Source organism: Mastigoproctus giganteus, chromosome 1, assembly GCF_048544385.1.
Source record: "Mastigoproctus giganteus isolate SK-2022 chromosome 1, ASM4854438v1, whole genome shotgun sequence".
Lineage (NCBI taxonomy): Eukaryota > Metazoa > Arthropoda > Arachnida > Uropygi > Thelyphonidae > Mastigoproctus > Mastigoproctus giganteus.
In genome coordinates, this window is record NC_143575.1 from 207838600 (window position 1) to 207862166 (window position 23567).

The 23567-nt window shown below is 37.2% G+C and overlaps 1 protein-coding gene across 6 annotated transcripts in view; it reads left to right on the forward strand.

Moving 5' to 3' along the window:
* LOC150091482 (tight junction protein ZO-3-like) overlaps nt 1–23567 on the forward strand; it is a 549427-nt gene that overhangs the window by 46175 nt on the left and 479685 nt on the right. For 5 of the 6 annotated variants that reach the window (XM_090375842.1, XM_090375863.1, XM_090375881.1 and 2 more), the window contains exon 1: nt 252–602. The exons of the other annotated variant lie outside the window; for it this stretch is intronic. In XM_090375842.1, the coding sequence (XP_090231968.1) occupies nt 549–602 (54 nt within the window). In that variant the 5' untranslated portion in view covers nt 252–548. Of the gene's footprint in view, nt 1–251; nt 603–23567 lie in introns of those variants that run through there. 6 annotated transcript variants of the gene reach the window in all.

A 23567-nucleotide genomic window follows, 5' to 3' on the forward strand; every position in this document is an offset into this window, starting at 1 on the left:
CCAACATCTGTTGAAGTTATATTACAAAAATGATTGCATGTAATAATAACTGCAACATGGAAGCACTTTAGTAAAATGCTGTTCTAAGATGGCTTTTGGTGGGTATACTTCGAGACCCCCACAAACCTGTCCGTCTCTGAGTGGAACGCACGCACACCTTAAGATACCTGTTGCTTCGGGCCATTTCACTTGCTAGTTAGGTATGCGCTCCGCATGCCAGTCTCGCAGTAACCTTGGTGGAACTCAGACTCGTGCCAGTTGCCGACTCTCTTTTCAGTTTACTTCGTAGATCCGCGAACTTCGTACGTGCATGTTTACCAGCCCCAGCCGCAGACCGTGCACGCGCCGCGACCCTTCCCAAAGCAACTGGTGTGGGGGATTTTATGTGCGTCAGATCCGCGGCATTTGACATGAGGTTTCTGTTATGTAGGGAATGTGGAACTGTCCAGTGTCCAGCTGCCTTAGCAGAGTCGGTGAGCTGAACAACTTGAGTCTTTGTTGAGCAAGTGAGAGTGTGTGTGTGTTGGGACACACGCCGGACAACTTGTATGAAGACGTTGTGCTTTGGATTATTGGATATGGACTCGGGCAGACAGGCTCAGGTGAGTGCAGTGGTTCAAAAGAGAAGATGCTTAATGTATCATCTGGGTTTGTATATTTCGGATTTTAAGTTATATTTTATTGCATTAAATTTTGTCATTTCCATTTAAAGTTTTCTTCGGCACTGTTTATGTACTAACTGTATTGTGCTAATGCTCACTAGTACAGTTCTATTTGCAAAATAAAATGCCGAGAAGCGATACTTAACGCCGTTACGGTGGAGATTAAAGTTCCAGGGAGCAATGGCTGTAAAACGAAGTAGTTGGGCGTAACCCTGACCGGATCACGGTCCTGTTAATGCCTTCTTCCGAAATGTATTCCTTCAGGCATGATTTGTAGTTCCAGAGGAGGAAAATTCGCAGTAAAATCGTGCGTTAGTATTCGGATAAAAACATATTTCGATTTATAAGTTATTTGGATTATTTAGCCTACTGATTTATATAATGAATTTTTATTATATAAAAATTTGTATTGGATTGTATTCTACATTAAGTTGTATGAATTACAGGTTGCCCTCGGTTTGCGTTGGTCCGATTTGCGCGATTCGGAATAGCGCCAATCACTAACCACAACGCCATTTTTCTTTTTATTTATTTATTTTTGCAATGTTTTTTTTTTTTTTTTTCTGCAAAGTTTTTATAAATTGAAAGTTTAAAATCGTCAGACAAAATTTACCGGCATCATACTGTGCTATCCACTGTTTACGTGATTTAGGACAATCTGAGGCAATCGGCAATTAGCACTTCCATATCAGAGACGAGCAAGATTCCCGCCCTCAAAGTACCACTCGTGGATGCGGGTAGTAAAGGTCCATGCGGTGAACCATTCAGTTGGTTGTTGTTTACGCTATTTACACGTGTTGGAAATTTATTACGTTGGCATTTTTTATTAATTGTGCTATTAATAAATTTAATTTAATAGAATAAAGAAACGCCATGTCTGGTAAAAGAAGTTCATTGAATCCTAGTGCAATATTCGGAGGATGGAATCTGGTGAAAGCCGCTCTAATGTGTGTAGGGCTATGAATGTGCCTCCATCGACAATTACTACAACTATGAAGAATGCTAATAAAATAAAACAATCGATGCAAAGTGGTAGGTAAAATTTTTGGAGCCCAGAACCTAATCCTGTGATTTCCGATTGACTCCGTTATATAAACGGTTCCATTTGCGCTGCCTCCCCAGGAACCTAACCCCGACGTCAATCGAGGGCTACCTGTACTTTGAAAACTAATTTCTCAACCGAATTAAGGTAATTTAATTTCGAATTAAGTTATGAGCTGGTCTAAAAATAAAATACGATCGTTAGGTGGAATTCGGGATTAGTTAAAAGGCAGTTACTTCCTGTTTTCCCTTATGCTGTTTGCGATACTGCATCAGGAGTTTTGCTCCCCAATAACCAGTCGGAAACAAATTATATATACAGTAATTGTAATTAGAGGTTAGCTTCACTTTATGAACGTGTTCTTCGCTTCCAGCAGGTAAATGAGCATCTGTGGCAGGATGGTGGACGACATATATTCACCTGCTACCCAATTTAAAGGTGCTGATTCGAATCATGTCGTCTGCCAGGAACGCAATGAAACCGTTTAAAGTGGGGCTGATTACAGGTGGTGGTTTCCATCTAGTAAACAGACAAGTGGGTCCCTCTAGAATCTTTCGATTTATAGACATGAAACACTTGTGCTACCTTAATTCTTTCCATTACCCCTGGTCGTAACCCAAAGCAACCCATCCAGCAGGCACTGTGCAGCATAATATCAGTTTCTAAATTTAACGTATTTTTGTTTTTTGTTTATACCCCGAAGCCCCATAAGGTCAGAAGAGTTGGAAGTCAAGAATATAAGAACGGTACTGTTTTCAGTAGTCATGTACCACGATTAACTCAAACATGTGGTTCTGCTTAACCACTCGGCTGTTTCAGGCCCTTCAACTACGTTGTTCGATTTGCTCTTCTTGTTTATACTCCAACACGACCACCAGGTCAGCGGAGTTTGCAATAAATCAATCAATACAAATGTTAATCGTATTTAGCAATCACGGGGTTGAACCCCGGTCCACTCAGAGCGTGTGCTACTGCAGTCGCCGCCCTTGACCACTCGGCTACGTCAGGCCTTTGTTCGATATATAATGCAGTATTTGTGATATTATGCGCACTCATGTCTAATGTTAAAATGCTTAGGATTAACGATTTCACGATATTAATAGTGTATTAGCGCTATAAAATTTATTCAGTAAATTATATCCTCATGAACAAGCCGATTTTTGTTTCCTGTGCGAGAGTATATTTTGTACTCAAAAATCACAACAGAATTGAACAAACGAGAACTTTATTTCGTCCCATACGTCGAAACTCGCCTGTGCCTTGGCACCGGTCGCACTGCAGTTGCTACGATTCTAGATGCATTCGTCATAAGAACAATGAATATCATCAATAAGATCATCTTGTCAAGTTCTACTCCTCTAACTCTCTTTCATAAATCCTTGGGAACGACGAATCCAAAAAGGTGTGTTTAGCTGTTTATTTTAAAAGCAATAGTAATTTTAATTTTTCTGTTTATACTCCGGCACGACAACCAAGTCAGTAGAGTTTACAATAAATCGTCAATACAAATATTTATCATATTTAGTAGTCACGGGCTTGAACCCCGGTCCACTCAAGGAACGCGTGCTATGCACTAGGGTATTTGCTAGAAATTATCTAAAGATGAGAATTGAAAATATGCAGTTTTAATACACAAAGTAATTATTGCCCTTGGCTTCATTGTATAACCGGTTTCTGTTATCGCTTTCATAATTGTAACTGGCACTTCTGCTAAGTCACATACGTTTTTATCTTCCATCTTGGTCATAGCTCACGCTAATGCGTTTATATTTTAAAAAAAGCCTTTTTTTTTTCTCCAGCAAATGTCGTGATTACTAACGATAACAGAAAATTTTTAGTTTTATTGATTTGAATAAATAAAAGAAAATGTAGAAACATTGGTAAGCCTAATTATAGCGAAGCTATCATTTCACAGCTGCAGTATATATTTAAGATAGTGTACTGAATTCTTAACTATTTCGACAATAGACTTTTAATTAATCCGGTGACGGATCTAGCTGTTGAGTTAGACATTCTTTTGTGATTTTATCTCAAGCGGACCAAGTACACGTGTACACAAAACGCTTATGAGAGCACAACATAAAATGAACAATTAAAATTGTGCCAAGAATGAGGCCAATGTGGTCCCGTTTTACCTTTCACAAGTGCTTGGTGAAGCTTGTCCTAAAAGGAAGGCAGTTCGCATTAGCCTAAAACTAGAATTTTAAAAGTAGAGCAGAAGTGGAAAATAATGAGATTACGATATATATATATATATATATTATTATTATATATATTTTTTCGTTTCATCAAAGGATTCTTTTCCACAATTTATAAATGTCCTAAAATAAAAATTCCATATGCAGTATATGAGGAGAAACTTTGAGATGGTAAAAAATGTATTAATTTAGAAATTTAGGTTAACGATTTAGTTTTTTGCACTCTTTCAACTATTAGCTGGTATTTATTGACAATATTTTACAGTCAGACTTTAAAAGTTCTGATCTGAATTCATAGAAATATGGGAGCAAATAAATTGAGAATAACAATTCTCTCCCCGTCCCCATTCATCGTACAATTCCAGTTGTTAATTGCTATAAATAAATTGTTCCATAAAATATATTAATTTTTCTGTCCTTGACATGCTTAATTCTTTTAGCGCATTCCAAAAAGACTCGTTTCAAGAGCAAGCTATTATTCGGCTATTCCTCCCTGTATGCGATACGAGTATCGCAAACAGGGAGGAATAACCGAGACACTTGTTCCTGCACCAGATGGCCTGTTTCTCGATACTTAACGTGCTTAGGAATACACTTTCGGTGAACTACGCGAATCGTACATGTAATTTGAAACTCGGTACTCTGTCGATAACTCTAGCCTTATAAGTCCTATAGAAGAAAGTGGCATTATCGGGAATCAATTTCTCTGAAGATCACTCCAAAAGGTTCACATATTCTATATGTGATAACAACATCTCTTTATAGAGAAGCATAGATTGAACACTTCTGCGGAATTTTTTCCGCTCTTTGGCTGAATTTAATATTTACGGCATCTCATAGGGTATATACCCCAGTTGTAGATCAAACGACCAATAGCCTGAATTGTGCTAATCGAATTTTGGACCAGCGAAAGTATTAGGTGTGGGTAAGGGAGTGTGTGTATCTGTTTGTTTTTGTTAAAACATATCTCACAACCAAAAAAATTTTTTTTTCCATTTTAATCGAATTTTTTGAATTACATTACCTACGAAGATCATTTTTAAAATTAAAAATTACAATTACGATGTGTGGCAATAAAGGTCTCGGACTGGGGCAATAAAAAGAACCGTTAGGCTTCGGTATAATTTTCTTACCCATAGATCTCTGCGACAATGAGAGATAGGTAGGTATAGCTCCTCCTACTACTGCTTAGTTATTGACTGTTAATCACCACGATTTTGGATGAGAGGGAATGCCGTTTTGCTATCTGTTCCTGTGCGAAATTTTGTTTGCCGATTTAAAATCACCGGTAAAGGGGGGAAATTTACCCGATTTTCTCCCCTTTGCTCTTCATTTAAAATCGGGAAGCGATTTTCCTCCCAGGACTAGATCTTCCAATCACTGAAGCAGTGGGCGGAGCTAGACCCGCACATCACTCATCTTTGCAAAGATCCATAGGTACTGGAGGTTAACCAAAAGAACACAAAGTGATGAGCTCAAAAATTGTGTTATTTTTACACTTATTACACAGTTCTACGAGTTCTAAGTGTAAAGGCATCCGAAAAGATATGGACATGTGTAAGGGCGGCACCTAGAACTTTTGTTCAACTCCGCCTCGTATCTCTGTGAAGAACAGTGTCACTACAAATGGGCCAGATGTGCGTATGACGAATCTGGCCCATTTGTAGTGACACTTTTCTTCAAATGGGCCAGATATGTGTGTGACGTAGGTTTATGTGTATTATGTCTGTTTCTGTTGTTATCCAGAAGCATCAGTCACCCGGACAGATGATTCTGGGTACTCACCACGGGAAGGTGGGCCAGTCCCAGTAAAACACGTACCGCCTCGAAAGAGACTCTGACCCAACTGGTATTGTTAGCAGGTGGGCCACGAACCTCTGGGGCCCCATTCCAGAGGGAAGAGAGAGGAAAAAAAAAAAAAAAAAAACTACCCGAGGTGTAGGTTGTAAAAAAAAAAAAAAAAATTGCCGGTAAAATGAAAAAAATAAATAAAATGAAAAATAATAAAATATTAAAAAATAAAATAAATAAAGGTGCAGGTAAAAAAAATATATATAAACAACAATAATAATAAAAACATAAATTAATAATAATAATAAACATAAAAAATAATAATAATAAGAAAAAAATAATAAAAAAGCTAGTGGTGCAGGTAAAAAAAACAAACAAAAAAAATAATAAAATAAAAATTGATAAGTATGGCAAATTAGCAAAAAAAACCGAACTAAAATAAATAAAAAGATAATAAAAAAAAATTATATATATATATATATAATAATAGATAAATAAATTAAAAAAATAAATTAATAAAAAATAAAATTAAAAAATTGAATTTAGCCTTCCCCCTTCACAAGTGTGGAATCTCAGCTGTGGAATTGTTTGTCTGGTTTTGGTTGGCATTGGCATACAAGGTCTTTCGCCGGGTAAAAATGCCAGATGCAAACTCCTGCAGGGAAGAAAGATTGTCTGGAGTCTGGATTATTTGATCCACATGGTTTGGAGAGAACTTCGGAATTCCTCTCCGAAGTTGCAATCCTCGTACAAGTCACAATCAAAAAGAAGATGGTACCAGTTTTCCTTGGCTCCACAAAAGCATAGGTCGGTAGCGAGAAGCCCCAGTTGGTATAGATTTTCATTCAGGGAGCCGTGGCCAGTCACCAAGAAGGACGTCTCAATGCTGAGAGAGAACCAGGATCTTGCAGTTTTGGTCACTGCAAACTTTACCTCAGGGAGGAATTTTTTGGTTACTGTGCGTTGTGGCTACGAATTCCACCTGGTTTGCCAGATGTTTACCAGTTCATTGTAACATCGTGTTTTTTCATGCTTATCATCTTAAGTGAGATTAAGCTCAATATCCAGAATACTGGTAGGTATTTTCTTTCTGATTCTGAAGCCCATGGAAGATTGTAAACAAATCAAGTGGGAGAGAGTACACGCAATTACCTGAATAGCTGCCGTGGAGACAGTCCTGCATATTCGGCGGGTGACCAGGATCATTCCTCTTTTAATGGAGTTCAGTTTGTTTCTCATTTTTATAACTGCACGGTTGAACCACACACTAGCGGCATAAGTTACAATGGGTAGGAATACTGCTTTATAGTACAGCGATAATGTTCTCTTAGACAAACCCCAATCACTTCGGAGACTGAGAATGGAGGCAGAAAAACCTTTAACTTTGGTGCTGAGGTGTGGCAAGAAGCAGAGTATGTGGTCAATAGTGACCCCTAAGACCCTTCTTTGCATAACTAAAGGCAGTTGCACACCAGAGATCTTGATTTGCAGGGGTCTTCGCAGGTCAAGTTTTTTCTTGAAGATCATCATTTTGGATTTAGCTGGATTTATGTGGAGCTTGTTTAACCTGGTCCAGATGGAGAGATTGGACAAAACATGCTGAGTATTAGGGCGACTCCGTAGCCAGGTGGGAAGGAGCAGCAGTGTGTAGCACACACTTCTTGATTAGACGCGGGTTCGAGCCCGTCACCACCAAATACGGAGGATGCGGAAAGGTCAAGGAAATGACCACCGCATATTCCCGGAGCAATATGGCCTTAGTTGCTAATGCTCCTAAAAAACAAATAACGAACGATGTCTGAGTATTAGCTTCCAGAGCAGGGCATGAATTTCCAGACACGATGATGGTGAGATTGTCCGCAAATGCTACAATTTTTGTGTTGTCGAATTAGTTACCAAGCCAATTTTGGACAACCATGTTCCAGACCAGGGGTCCCAGGATGGAATCCTGAGGACAACCCCGGTAGACAGGCCTTGTGATCTGAAGAAATTTTGATTTTGCTACTATGGAACGCTCTGAAAAGTAGTTCTGGAACAGCTTGTACAAATTGGAAGCGCATCTGGCGGCACAGAGACGTTCAAGGGCACTTTCCCACCATACATTGTCGAAGTCGATGAAAATACCTAATTCCTATTTGGAGGTTGAGTTCTCCAGATGCAGGACCAGATCAAATAGGGCCTCTTTGCAGGAGCGGCCTGGTATGAAGCCATACTGGGATGGGGAGATTAAATCCTGCGAAAGGAACAAAGTGGTAACTCTGTGGGCGGAAGAGATAATGTTCAGTTCGGTGGTTTCGTTTTTTCTTTGTCCTCAAATTTCTCCTCTGAGGGCAGATTTCACCTTGGGAAAGAGGAAGAAGTTCGCTGGTGCTAGGTCGTGAGAGCATGATGGATGGTTGTTCTGTGAAATGCCATGTTTCGTCAGAAATGTCTTCGCTACAAGTGGAGACATTTCTGACGAAATGACAGGTCATTGTCGTGCAACAAGAACCAGTTGCCTTTCTTTCGAAATTGTGGGTTCATCTGGGATATGCTCTCCAATAGTTTTTGAAGCATCTGTGCATAGAACGCAGCATTGATTCTCCCCCTTCAAATGAGGATAAGGGAATCTGGGTAAGTCTTCGCTTGATGACACTTTCGTTGCTTCTGCTCATCCGTGAGGCTGAGCGGATAATTTTCCACAGCCCTTCCTTTTCCCCAAATCTTCATGCAGAATTTGACGAATCGTCTCCTTATTCATATCCAACTCATCAGTCATCATCTGAGGGTCAAACGTCGATCTCTTTCTACAATTTTCTGAAATATGTTGCGTGAGAGTGTAAATACAGTGTTTTGAGTGATTGGGGTTAAAGCCCTTGACTGCTAAATACGGTGCTGTTTCTTGTATTCTCTCTCTCTTGTGAACTCCTCCGACCGTGTGGTCGTCCTGGAGTATAAACAGAAAATTAATTAATTTGTTTTGAGAGATTGATGGAGTCCAACTTCTCGGTTCATCGCGAATGACGTCACATCCGTCTTTGAACCGCATATACCATTCCAACACACTGGCACGGCTTAGCGTTTCATTACCGTAAACAGTTTTCAACTTTTCATACGTCTATGATGCAGATTTACCTAGTTTAATGCATAAAACAAAATTTGATATTTGTTCGTTGCTCAATCGCAAAATCGTGACACAACGTTAACACTACAAACGAAACTGGTTGTTACTTGAAACCTGTCGGCCTACTGGACAATCTGTACCACTCTGTCGGAGGAAGTTTGAACCATAACATACCACTTCCGTTTATTTTCAAACATGACCGCAACAGTACAAGTTTTGGAACTTTACCCCACTTCACATAATTAAAAACCTCAATAATAACATACAAGTATGGATATTTCTATTGAATAACACCTGGGTCCATCTCGCTTATTTTAATTAAAAATAAGCAGGCTATACATTTTTATAGAAACCATAAAAAAAATTCAAATAGACCATGAAGTTATTTAAATACTGTATATATATAAATTTTAGAATATCCTAAATTTTTTCATGTTATATTTACATGAAAAAATCGAGAGAAAGTTATGGAAACCTTCCAGTCTTTCGATAGCATTCATGGATATTTTTTTACGTAATTGTATCCAAAACACCTGTAAACCAAATATACATTTTTAAAATTCGATTTGGAAGAAATAAACCAAAATTCAGTTTGTTTCTTGGTTTTCTTTTAGAGTAGAATGGATTAACTTTTGGTCTTTCTGATATTATCCTCCTCGGCTTTTCTTTTGGCTGACGAGAACTATCTGTCGATTAATTCCTTTTCTTCTTTCTCGTGACTGTTTTTAGTTCCTTCTTGATATCAAATTGTTCTCTTTCTCCAAAAGTGAACTGAAAAAATTTGTACGAGTAAAAATGTTTGAGGTGCACTTTTTTTTTTTTGTGCAGTTCCAGATTTCGCAACTTTTTAACTTTATTTTTCTTGCTAAATTTAAACTCGTTCACCAACAATAAAGGTTTTTCCTCTTCGCTTTCAGCTATTTGAGTACTCATTTTTAACAACGAACGTCTTATCGAACTGCCTTGCGATGTCTCTGTTAGAAGACTCAAACTATATTAGGGCCACCCATAATTTCTTATATAATGCCCATATATGTATTATATTTGTAAATTGCGTGTGTTCTCTGGTCGATTTAAATAAATAAATTTTCTGTTTATACTCCGGCACGACAACCAAGTCAGAGTTTACAGTAAATCGTTAATACAAATATTTATCGTATTTAGTAGTCACGGGCTTGAACCCAGGTCCACTCAAGGAACGCGTGCTATACACTCTCGCTCCTGACCACTGGGCTATGTCATTTTTGCCTGTTTTGCTGGACGAAAAAAACCCAGTTTCTCCGGAAAAAACCTTGCTCTGTACACCTGAGACCGACTAACTCAGCCACGGAGTAAAAAAAGCCCATTAAATTTCGTCGCGTCATCTACGGGATTAGAACTTGTTTATACCTTGATAATCTTTCACTTGAAGAAAATCACTGACCACCCGCTGAGTTCCAGCGTAGCTAATGCCCATCACATCAACTTCCGATACAGTGTGAAAACCGATAACGACACAATGCTGATTACAAGTAACATTACTACATGTGCAGAAATTTGTCCTGTCTGTAGTATCATCATAGTTATTAAAGAATTCTTATATAATATATAAGCAAATTATAAAAATTGATAAATTTTCTAAATAAAACGGTTTGAAAATCGCAGATATGTCAGTGTCTTCTAACAGTTATTCAGGAAATCTCTATTGCAACAACAAAATTACTTTGGATACATTGCAATACGGCCCTTCTCGGTCACAAGGTTAGGGGTTAACAAAAGAGAAATTATGACAACTTCCACGGAAGAGCCCCACATATAGTAGGGGCATACCATGTTGATGTCAGGTGTAAAGCAGGTTAACATAAATAATATTAACCTGCCTTACACCTAAGATTTAGTCTTCCGTTGATTTCAGCGGACTTTGCTTTAACACTATATTTCCACAAAGTAACCGGACGTCTTCATGTTTCAAAACCTTTCGTTGATACAATATTTAACATCGTGTCATTAAATATTGTATCAAGGAATCTCTTCGGTAGACTCCGAACCAGTTGTTGATAACAGGAAGGCGGTATTGGCCCATTTTGCCTTCAACACAACGTCAATTCAGCTACTGATTGCGGCCGTGTTACCCCCGGGGTTAGCACAGTAATTACGATCACCGTCGACACCAAGTGAAAAAGCTTAGGTTCGAATCCCGTCTAGACTGGAAGAACTGTATCGGCTTTTTTCACAATATGCCCGAGTTAGTCGGTCTCCAGCAGACTGCCCGAAGAATATTCACAGTTATAGGCATGATATTCTGATGCCTCGGCGCCATAGTTGCTTTGGTGCCAAGTTGATCTGTTGATCTGGTGCCAAGCCGATGTTTCAGTTCATCTCGGAGGGATTCAATGGCATTAAGGTCGATGAGGCTTTCGCACGTCCATGTCACAAAACCAAGTCACTATAGATTGTATCATTGTACAGTGATGAGGAGCCTTGTCATGCTGAAGCAGAAAAGGCCCTACCCCATACTGCTAACACCCGTTCCAAACCATGAGGAAGAACCGTAGACAACAAGCACAACTTCTGCTAAACTTCACGGTCAGGACGACGACACACTGTGGTGATTAACATTATTTGGAATTTGCGCATTAGGGCTTACAATCCCGGGATCTCGAATACCGGGATCCCGGTCATTTTTTTCCGGTATTGATATAAAAAATACCTGTTTTTCGGTACTAATTTAAAAACATAATTGTTTATAATTTAATCACATAAAGGTTATATCGATAGGACACCATGCAACATTGCAACCAGGGATGCCAGACGTCCCGCAATGCGCGGGCCAGTCCCTCACAAGAGTGATTTGTCCCGCTCCCCGCATAAACATTTAAATGTCCCGCAGGTAAAAAATTAACAGATTTTGACTGTAAAATAATGAAATAATGCCATTAAAAGTGATGGATGCTGTTATGAAATGTATTTCTTTCCTAATATGTATGAATTTTGGACATTGGCGGAAGAGTTGCACACTAATGGTCACGGGACGCGTTAGATGTCAGGGAATCCCCTCGAGCCGCTCGGGAATTTTTAGACGTAAGCGTTTGCGTAAATAGTGCGATCAACGATGTCAGTGCTGTCTGGTGGTCTAAGCTAGGTGTATCTCGAGTGTGTGTTTATCTTTCATTATTAAAAGAATAAAGATTATTTTGACATCTGTCTAATCAGTTCTGAATAAAGATTATTTTGACATCTGTCTAATCAGTTCTGTTACCTATATAAGGTAAATTTCATTTAATTTTTGTTTGAATTTGTCTTATTAAATTAAAAATTAAAATTTTTAGTCTAATGACGAGTGCTTGGCGTAAAGATAGAAATAGGTTGAATCTAAAAAATTTGGAGGCCCAGTTGATGATAAAACAGAATTTCGGAATGAATTGTTCGGAATTCCAATTTTTTTAAAAAAAATCAAGGTTTAATGAAGTGAAATCAAGTGATAAATATTGAATAATTTTTAGGATTATAGTATAAATAAAAATTTAACTCAATTATTTTTGTTGTTTTTTTTTTATTAGAACATTTTTAAATGGCCAAAATGAAGTTTAGAAATTAAAAATGATATGTCAAAATCGTTAATTGTGAAAAAATTTTCTTCAGAAAAATTGCCGCATTTTTTTAAAAATTTTTGTCCCGCGAGACCAAATTTGAAATATGGCAACTCTAATTGCAACCTATTCACAATTCTCGGACAGCTTCATGTCTGACCGTATGGTAACTCCCAAGTCCCGTTCCTCCACCACTGGCTTTAGTTCCACTCCACCAATTGTATAAGTTATTTTGGGGTTGCTGTTCCCCGGGTGTAAGACCTTGCATTTTGTTGAATTAAAGCATAGCTGCAACTTTTCTGACCATCCCAGAAGTCTATCTAGGTCACTCTGGCGACGATCATTAATTACTCTACTGATCTTTACATCATCTGCAAGTTTAGACCTCACGCCCTCCATCCCTTCATAGATGTCATTTAAGATAATCAAAAACAACAGTGGTCCCAATACTGATCCGTGGGGAACCCCACTACTTACATTAACCCAATCTGAGAAATAACCATTTATCACAACCCTCTGCCTGGTGCCCTCAAGCCATCGTGCTATCCATCCAACTTATAAAGTAACCACTCATGTGGGACTGAGTCAAATGCTTTGCTGAAATCCAAATAAACAATGTCGAAATTATTCCCTAAATCCAGCTCACGGGTGACCTGTCAAAATGGCTAACCAGATTTGTTGAACATTATTTTCCCTTTACAAAACCATGCTGTGTATCATACAGAATTCCATCCTTGATCATTGTCTCCATGATTTTCCCTACTACTGGAGTTAGACTGGCCGGTCGGTAATTTCCCGTACTAGAACCGCCCTTAGGTTCCAATCCAACGGAATCTCTCCTTTCCAGTAATGCTCTCATAACTAGCCTTAATGGTTCAATGCACTCGCTTGCCGCCTCCTTTAAGATTATAGGGTATATGCCATCAACAACAGGAGCCTTACTCGCCTGTAGGCGCGAAAGTTTTCATTAAATAATCATTTGAAATTTCAACATCATTAATTACGTTTTTTTCACCTTCACTTCCATAATATTTCATTGACACAAAGAGTTTTTTTTATGTAAATATCGATGCAAAGTAACTGTTGAGTTCATTTGCAACTTCAGCTATGTTATCTAATACAATCCCACGTCCATTACATATGGGTCTAATCTGAATTGTCCTTCTGTTCTTTGCATTTATATATGTGAAGAATTCCTTAACTGCACTCTTTGCTCTCTTCTTTATTCCTTATCACCACTCTGCTCTCTGCCAGACTCAGTAAAGATACTATAGTGAAAATTATACTTCGCTTAATAAAACGTCTTGCTCCTTCAGAAAATGATGAACCTAATTCAACCATGGAAAACCGACATGGAACAGAACATCAGAGTTCTGTAAATTCTTTCCAAAATAAGAAATTGCCTGACTCCAATGAGATTTTAAAAGATGAACTTGAGTGGGAAATTAATGAAATACTATTTTTGCTAAAAAATAGTTAAAAGTATTTCAAAGCCTAGAAAATATTGACTGAGATCGTCTACAATTATCTCAGTACAGTAGTACCAGAATAGAATCCGAAAGGGCGTTTTCTGCCGCTAATCAAATACTGTCTGTACCAAAATTAGATCCATTTTAAACCATCATACTATTGATTGCCTATGTTTCTTAAGAGCTCACTTTATTCGGACAGGTAGTGTGGATGCTTAAACGTAACTTAACTAAACTTTGCTGTAACAATATGTATTTTTTTTTTTTGTTTTTAGAATAACTGTATTTTAATGATTATTTTCAGAATATTTATTATTACAATAAAAGTTTATTTTAAACATGAATTCAAGTAATTACAGTACTTGTTTTTTTCCTTACTCTATTGCACCTAATTGTCATCAAAATTTATTGAGAAAAATTTTTGTTTTTGGAATACCGGTATCCCGGTTTCATAAATTAAAAATACCGAAATACCGGTATTAAGATTTTGACTGATATTGTAAGCCCTAGTTCCAGTGACTAATTATGATAGGTTGGCAAGTCGACGCTACACGTTGTGTGCTCTGATGTTTGGTTTGTGTGCTGTAGCTGTTTGTGGATTCATACGTATCGCCGTTATATTAACGTCAGTACATATGGCTCTCTGAACTATTGACTAACAGTATTCTAGGAGGACTGACTGACCGATGTATGAGCAGTCTCTTTCGGTCAATTTTTGTGGAAAAAGTGAAGGAAAGAAACCAGAGTAGCAGCAGCACCATGACGTTTTAATTTCAAAGTTACATCAGTAACCGTTGACCTAGGGCAGAGGTTCCGAAACTATTAATACTTTAAAATTTAGCTATGAATATACATACTTTTATAAACTAATATACAGTACTTCAATGCATTTAATTTCAAAGAAATAAAATATGAATAATATAAATAAATAAAAAAAAAAAACGCTTCGTACCTGGTTTAGGGATGATTTGTCAATATTTCTCTAAAAAAAAGTATTTCATGAAAATAACAAACGCCCTCTCTAAAAACCAGTTGCGCTCTACCCTTTGGGAATCTCTGATCTAGGGTGTTGCTGTTTTTCCTGCAATGGTAACAAAAGGTTGATTGTTACCCTAATATGGTATCCTATCCTATAATGCCTCTCTCTCTCTCTCTCTCTCAACCGAATGAACTCTCGTATTCTTATAGGTGTACTTTGCAAGCCGCTCCAATTGTAACAACTTATTTGTGTACTGTATTCTTTCAAACGTCATAAACTTGTCATTGACAGAATTAGACAACTTAGATCAACGTAAAATATTTGAACCTACTATAAAGTGTAATTATTGTTAGTTGTGTTAAAATGGAATTGATTTTTCTTCCGCACATCCCTGTTATTTTCACAACTCTTTCTACTGCAAATTAGTTCTTGTTTGGTTAACTACTCCCCCCCCTCTCTCTCTCTCTCTCTCTCTCTCTCTCTCTCTCTCTCTCTCTCTCTCTCTCTCTCTCTCGCTCTCTCTCTCTTCTACACTTAATGTATTTTTGTTGTTGATCTATAGAAGACCCTGTACGTTCGTATTCTTACAGTTGGATAACAACATCCAGGTGTCCAAGTAAATAGTGTTCTTTTTTTTTTTTTATAAAGCAGACTCTCGATTTACCGGGATCGGATTAACTGGGACACTTCAAGACTCCAAATAAAAAAATTAAAAAAAATCAACCAGAAATCATAAAACTCAAGTAATAACTAGAATAGGTATAAACAGATGTTTTGCAAGTAGTAAATAAGCGACAAGAAGCGGCGTTATAAGTCGTTATTGGGAGATTAATGTACCTATTATCTTGCAACCCTCGCTGTCTTCACACCCGCTGCTCAAAAAAAAAAAAATAATAAATAAATAATAATAATAATAAATAAAAAAAAAAAAAAAAGGACCAAATGTTTAGTTTGTTTTAGTGCGTCGCGTCGATTGTTGTGCAACGCAAAAAGACAAACTTTGTTTCGTTATTTATGTCAGGGATATCGAAATTTTTTTTATAGTAAATAAATTTTTTTTTTAGAAATCGCGAAAATGATGGGTAAAACCAAAGGAGTTGCGTTTTCAGTCAAACAAAAACTTGAAATTATTCAAAGGTTTGAAAACGGTGCATCCGTTAAATCTTTAATGATGAACCATTATAATGTTGGTGACTAAGCCATACGCAGCATCGTAAAAAATAAAGGGATGCTATTAGATATAATATTGACATCTCAAAAAATAAAGGGATACTATTAGATTTAATATTGACATCTCAAAAAATAAAGGGAAGCATCGTATTGAACACGCGAATAGTACGTGATAAGTTTTTTCGTTTTTTTATCTGTCGCCATATTTTTTACGTAGGTTACTGAATTCGATACAGTTAGTCCACGACTTACGCAATTTCGGACTTACGTAAAGTTTTTTTCACTCAATTTTTTCTTTTTTTTTTTAGGATTGTAAAATTAAAAAAAAAAACACAAAAAACCCCATAAAATAAGCAATCAATAACGACAATCACGGCACGCACAAATTGCACAAGTGAGATAAGGAGTAACAAGCAAAAAAATATGAAAGAACAGAAGATTCTTACTATTTATGTTTTGTTTTTTTATATGACTAAAGATTTCAGTAAAGGGGACACACATTTCACCATAATAACGTAAAAATCCACAGAATTGCAGTTATCGGTATTTTCGCAAATGCAATAAGATGAGTTTACTACCGTTTATCATTAGATGCACGAACAGAAAAGCCCAATAACACAGAAAGTGCAAATTGTTTTTATTGTTTTTTGGTAGTGACCTCCAGAAATGTGCTTTAGTAAAATGTGAGCTCGTGCGGGGTGGTAATAGTGAGTTTTCGCCTTAACCCTGTGAAGTTCTTTACAGAAAATTCCTTTTGACCGTTATCATGGTGCCGGCGACTAAAATAAAAAATAAAATAAATTTTCTGTTTATACTCCGGGACGACCAAACGGTCAGAGGAGTTAGTGACAGCGGTACTAGTAAATCTACCAAGAAAAGGAAAGCGATCGATTTGGATCAAAAAATTAAACTAATAATCAAGTATCGCGCTGAATTCAGATTTGTCAATAATAATATAGTAGCAATATGTTATTAGTCATTCCCGAGTTACGTAAAACTCGACGAAGTAAGAAGTCCTGGAACATATCTCTTACGTATGTCGGGGAATTCTGTATTTTTGGATTAACCGGGAAATCGATTATCCAGGATTTGTTTCTTATCATCTATCCCGGAAAATCGAGAGTCTACTGTACTTGTATGGAGGAGAATAGGTATAGAAAAATTAATTCCATTTATAACTGAACTAAGGTAAAATTTAATCTGATCATAGAATATCACCTACAGATATATTCTTGACTTAACAGAAAAGGATAAAAGGAGGGGGGGGGGGCAGTGAAATCTAATCTTCCATAAAGCAGCAGGAGTTCTTATGGCAAGATATGAAGTTACTTACCCAGTGTAATCAGAGAAAGATATCATAACCTCTTCATATCAATGATTGACTATGCAAATGTTGCTATCGCTTACAAGTATTGTATAGCATCATTTTCAGTCCCGAAACGCGATGGGGGGGAACAAAAGATGTAGAGTAATAGAGAAGGGATGATGTGATCACCACATACTCTCTTGACCATCAAGTGTTATGTAAGTGATCCAGACCTAAGTCCTAGATCGGAACGGTCCAATGATAGGCCAAGATTCGAACAGAAAATTAACTCGCGTTAATTCTCACTTGGAAAGGATGATAATATTTTAGCACAGGATAATGATTTTTTTCTAGAATGGTAACATTTATTTGTAATAGGCCTTCAAAACGCTATAATGTTTAATGTCTTCTAATACTCTGATGAAGAATAGAATAGAGATTTTCTAGTCTCAACCGCTGAGTTACAATAACAAGAATGGTAACACATTTATTTGTAACATACCTTCAAAACGCTATAATGTTTAATGTCTTCTAATGCTCTGATGAAGAGTAGAATAGAGATTTTCTAGTCTCAACCGCTGAGTTAAAACAAGAAGAATAGTAATACATTTATTTCTAATGTGCCTTCAAAATGCTATAATGTTTAATGTCTTAATTCTCTGATGAAGAGTAGAACAGATTTTCTAGTCTCAGCCAATGAGTTTAAATAACAAGAATGCTAACGCATTTATTCACACTATTCATATATAGTTCACATTTAACTTCTCTCATATTTTACCAATGCATTAGGTGAAAATTCAATGTACCGCTGTTGTTTAATGTCATTAATAAATGTGCTTTGTTTTGCGACTAATAGGCTTCCTCTCTGCTGAATTTTCGTCCACTAGGGAATAATCCAGGAATAGAAACCAAATATCCTTGGAAGGTTTTAGCGGCATCGAAGATTATATTGTTCAGAATCTTCGATGAAAAATTCACAACGCAGGTCAAAGCCGCAGCATTCAGGTCCCTACCCCCTGAATGCCGAGGGCCTTAGAGACTAGTCCTACTTCACCACTAGAAAAATAAATTGGGGAGAGAAGAAGGGGGGAGTTAGAAACAAACGGTGCCTAAAAACGCCATAACTACACTGATGGTAAAAATACTAGAAATCCCCTATTTCCCTTCCCCCTCCACCTCGTAGCGGAAACGCCAACAGTTGTAAATGACATTACTTTGAAGACACTGACGAGAAACCGGAAGTTGTGGATAAACGGAACCGGTAATTGTTCGGCTTTCCTGAAATGTAAAGTTGGCAACACAATGTTTGAAAAAAATTATACATACGCAAGTGAGACAAACTTCCCTCCTCAGTTTCAATAGAACGAACTACATTTAGCAAATAACATTTGCTAAATGTCTGCGTTGAACGCCCTACGGCGATCGCTAAGGTGAACAACCTGACCCTTTTTGGTCAGTCTTTTTATCACTCTTAACTAATATAGATACTTATATATAATGTAGATCTATCTTATATATAAAGTTACAGAAAATTAATTTGACCTCTGTTTTAGATCACTGTGGGGATATGAAATGAGACATACAGTACTCGAAACTACATTAACACACAGGTCAACAAGCTGAAAAGCACTCCTGACATGCCGCCCGGGGTAAGTTCAAAGGAATGATCCTCCTGATTGTGCTTTTAGTGCAAAGTAGCGTTAGGAATGAGGGCAGCGACACCTGGGAGCGCTACGAATGAGGTTTCGACGCAAGGAATGTTCAACAGATGTAGGACGATTTATTTGATTTATAGTAAAGTGACCAGATTTCCTTCAAATCGGGGGCATTTTGGAATAGAGCGCGAAACAAGGTATATTTTATAAAAATCTGGGACATAATATTGGGGACAATGGCATTTCATTAAATGGGAATAAATAATAATAATAAAATAAAAATAATACAATGTATACGTGACTACAGCGCATGCGTAATGATTGAATACAACGAAAAAACTTAGTTCAGGTTGTTAGGTGAAAAAACCCAGACATCAGAAGTTATTTAATTAAGCAATCAGTTAAGAAATATGAGAAAGGCAGACAGGTTTGAAGAAATTTACCTAATTGAGAATGTCAGTCAGAATTGAAGGAATTTACTTAATTGATAATGGCAGTAATCCATAGATAGTTGTGTTTGGAATAGTTTATTAAACGTTTGTAAATTATAGAAACTTCTCAATTTTAGTAATAACCTTCTAGGATGAAGTTACCAGACGTCCCGGATTTAAGACGTTTGCTCCGCATTGCAAACTATCCCAGACTGGACATTTGTAGCCTCCATACTTATATCATGAAGTTAATTGATGCGGACGAAGAAGAAAGTTGACTTTTTGACGATATACTGTATTTAAAAAACCATATGCCGATGGTTCAAAAATAAAAGAATGGAATGATGAAAGAATGCCAACAGATATAAGGTCGGTCGATATAATTAAACATTGTGACACAAGGGATATGCCATGCAGGCATTTTAAAAGAGAAATTGGATTTGCATTATTTTTGTTGGGAACGAACCAATGGTGCAACGGAAAGAGTTTTTTCGGTAGTAAATAAGTTGTGTACGTCAGAAAAAACACAACTAACTGTAGAAACGTTGAAAGCAATACTACATACAAGTTAAGTGCAATTTTGCTAATCATTGTGAAGAGTTTTACGAAGAAATAGCAAATAATGAAGAATTATTAACAAAAATTCACTCTGCGGAAAAATATATTTAATTATATTATTTAATTTCTGTTGTTTTTATTGTTAAAAGAAGTACTGTATGTATTTTTATGATTATTTCACAGAAATACTTATGTAATATAGGTATTTCTGTGAAATAACAGAAATATATGAGGCCTTCGTAGCCGAGTGGTCAGGAGCGGGAGTGCAGTAGCACACGCTCTTTGAGTAGGCCGGGGTTCAAGCCCTTGACTGCTGAATACGGTCGATCTGCCAACCCGCACTAGACCAGCGTGGCAGACTATGGTCCATTCCCCTCAGCATGAATTGTTGAGGAGGCTTCCATCCTGCAGTGAGTTGATAATGGCTGCACTTTATCATTTTTATGTGAAAAAAAAAAAGAAGCTATATTTGTTTATTTTTATGAGGTATGATATTTTATTTTATAAGTTTAGTTAAAATAAGTATATGTATTTAATTTATATTTTGTATAAGAATAGTTTTTATAAAAAATATGTTTTTATGGGAAGAGGGTTGTAAAATCGATTTCCGCATTGGAATACTAAGGATCTAGCCACTTAATTCTAGGAAGACGTAATGGTTGAAAATGCATATTTCCTATTTAGTTCAGAAGTGACTGTTATCTTGATGGTGGTGTCACAGGTGAAAAACTATGTCACATATAGGTGGGGTCCAGATTTGAAATTTGATTGGTGAGTTACTTTTTCGTGCATTGTTTAGAAAAGTATAAAGTTCTCTAATACGGAACTGGTTGGACATGCAGTAATAGAAAACGAGGAGGGCATGAATACCCCCCCCCCCCACGAACTTTCCCTGAATGGTTCTCGTCAAGTGTCAGTTATGGGTGTAGACCAGTTTTTCTCAACCTTTTTTTAATTATCGCCCCCTTAAGGGCTTATTTAGACAATTTTTTTTCCTAATCGCCCCCTCCCCTATGAAATTTTAAACAAAATACTGTACTTTATACTTACTCTTATTATTCAATGGGATCCCTGAGCCTGATGCTTCTTAGCTAAAAGTTCAATGTTCTCTATGATGTTAGTAAGTTTAATTCTAATGTCTCCTCTTTAATATATACCAATTCTGTTTCTTTCCTTTGTTAATATTTTATTTACTGAACTAAAATCACTTTCAACCGTATAAGATGTTGGAAAACAAAGAAATACTTTGGCCACTTCAGACTACATTGTTGGATAAAGAAGTTTACTTGTTTTTGATACCCACAACTCAACCATTCGACCATTTTCGAATTTATATTTTCATTCTTCGTTACATTTTAATTCAATGAGTTCTTGAATTTCTCCACCAGCAGCCCCAGCACCCAATTGGATCTAACATCCATGACTTCACTTCAAAAGAAAATAAATCCGAGAATCTATTTTTCGTTTCACATTTTAAAGAACACAAATGATCTGAATATTTATCTGAATTATTATCAAAATTACTGTAACCCAGAGCGAAAACGGATACAAAATAGATTGTGACAAGTTTAATAATAGGAAATATACATATATTAGATTAGATACATACAAACAAAAAGCTTTCGGTTGTTTTGTCAACCTTCCTCAGTTAAACTGACAGTTAAGAATGGAGCATGAGGCATGTACTGCCAATCTTGTACTTGAAGTGCGTGATTAATTGTTGGATGTTTAAGCCTGTGGCTGTGATGCATGCGGACGTTGCCAGCGTTTGTCAATAGTCAGGATTGCTGTTTCGATGATAGGGTGGACTCGACATCCATTGCTTCTGTTGACTGGGGTATTGGAGCATTTGATGTCCAACGACTCCAACCAGGCGCGTCGTCGATAGTGGCGGGACCTATCCACAATCACGACATCGCGGTGTGGGTCAATGTCGTGGTGGGTTGCCCAAACGTGTTCGGCAATAGCTGAGTGCTCCACATCCGCTAAGCGGATTGCTCTTTCGTGTTTGGAAAGGCGCTTTTCGAGCCGTCTCCCAGTTTCCCCGATGTTTCAGCGACCAACAGAAACATCCAAGGTAATGACTCAACCGCGGGCGCCTTTATCCCACACTACCCAAACCTATCACAACAGGTTTGTAGAGTCTTAAAATCACATGGGATAAAATGCGTTCAACTCCCAGGTAGAAAGTTACGATCCCTCATCTCTAAAGTAAAAACACCGGTCCCCACCTTAACTACAAAGCGGATTGGTCTACCGCATCTCTTGCCGTGACTGCACTAGCTGCTACATCGGGGAAACTGGGAGACGGCTCGAAAAACGCCTTTCCGAACACGAAAGAGCAATCCGCTTAGCGGATGTGGAGCACTCAGTTATTGCCGAACACGTTTAGGCAACCCACCACGACATTGACCCACACCGCGATGTCTTCATTGTGGATAGGTCCCGCCACTATCGACGACGCGCTTGGTTGGAGTCGTTGAACATCAAATGCTCCAATACCCCAGTCAGCAGGAGCAGTGGATGTCGAGTCCACCCTATCATCGAAACAGCAATCCTGACTATTGACAAACGCTGGCAACGTCCGCATGCATCACAGCCACAGGCTTAAACATCCAACAATTAATCACGCACTTCAAGTACAAGATTGGCAGTACATGCCTCATGCTCCATTCTTAACTGTCAGTTTAACTGAGGAAGGTTGACAAAACAACCGAAAGCTTTTTGTTTGTATGTATCTAATCTAATATATGTATATTTCCTATTATTAAACTTGTCACAATCTATTTTGTATCAGTTTTCGCTCTGAGTTACAGTAATTTTGATAATAATGAATCCAGAGCACACAGGCCTCTTTAATCATACAGATCTGAATAATTCTTAAGATCATTCTCGGTGAGAGATTCATTTATTTCAGTTAACTCTTGCATACCATGAAATTGTTTTCTCATTAAATTGCTTTCAAATATTTCCAGTTTTTCAGTGAATACTTTTAATACACGTTTGCAGTCTATTACCGTAATTAATTTCCCTTGAAGTTGAAGTGATACTTCATTAAGTTTTCGAAAAACCGAAGCCATATAATATATGTTGTTTTTCTGTTTGCTGATCTCCTTTGCTAAATCTGTATCCTTCGCTTTCTAAAAAAATAATTATCGTATCAAAAAGGTTTCAGTTTCCTTTAGAAAGCCATCTGACTTCTGCATGTAAAAGAAGCTTCACATATTGTTTTTCATTATCAACACAAAATTTTCTGAAAAGGCGGTCATATTTGCTATGTGATTTTATTTTATTGATGGTTTTAATAACTATACTGAGAGATTGATAAAAAACTGGACTAATGTTTTTTTTGCAACCAGATGAAGTCGGTGCACAATGCAGTGTATTGCAAGAACTTCGGGACATACTTCTTTTAGGTGGGCTATAAATCTTTGTCTTCCAAAAAAAAAAAAAAAAAAAAAATTCACAGGATAACAAATTTTCCAATGGTACTTGTTTTTCATCAAACTATGTTTTTACAGCAGCAAAATGGATGCTCTAGTACAATCAGTTTCTATAGAGTTTACAAACATCTCTTCTTGCAATTTACAATCATCATCTAAATAACAAATGTATGCATTAGAAGGGCAATATT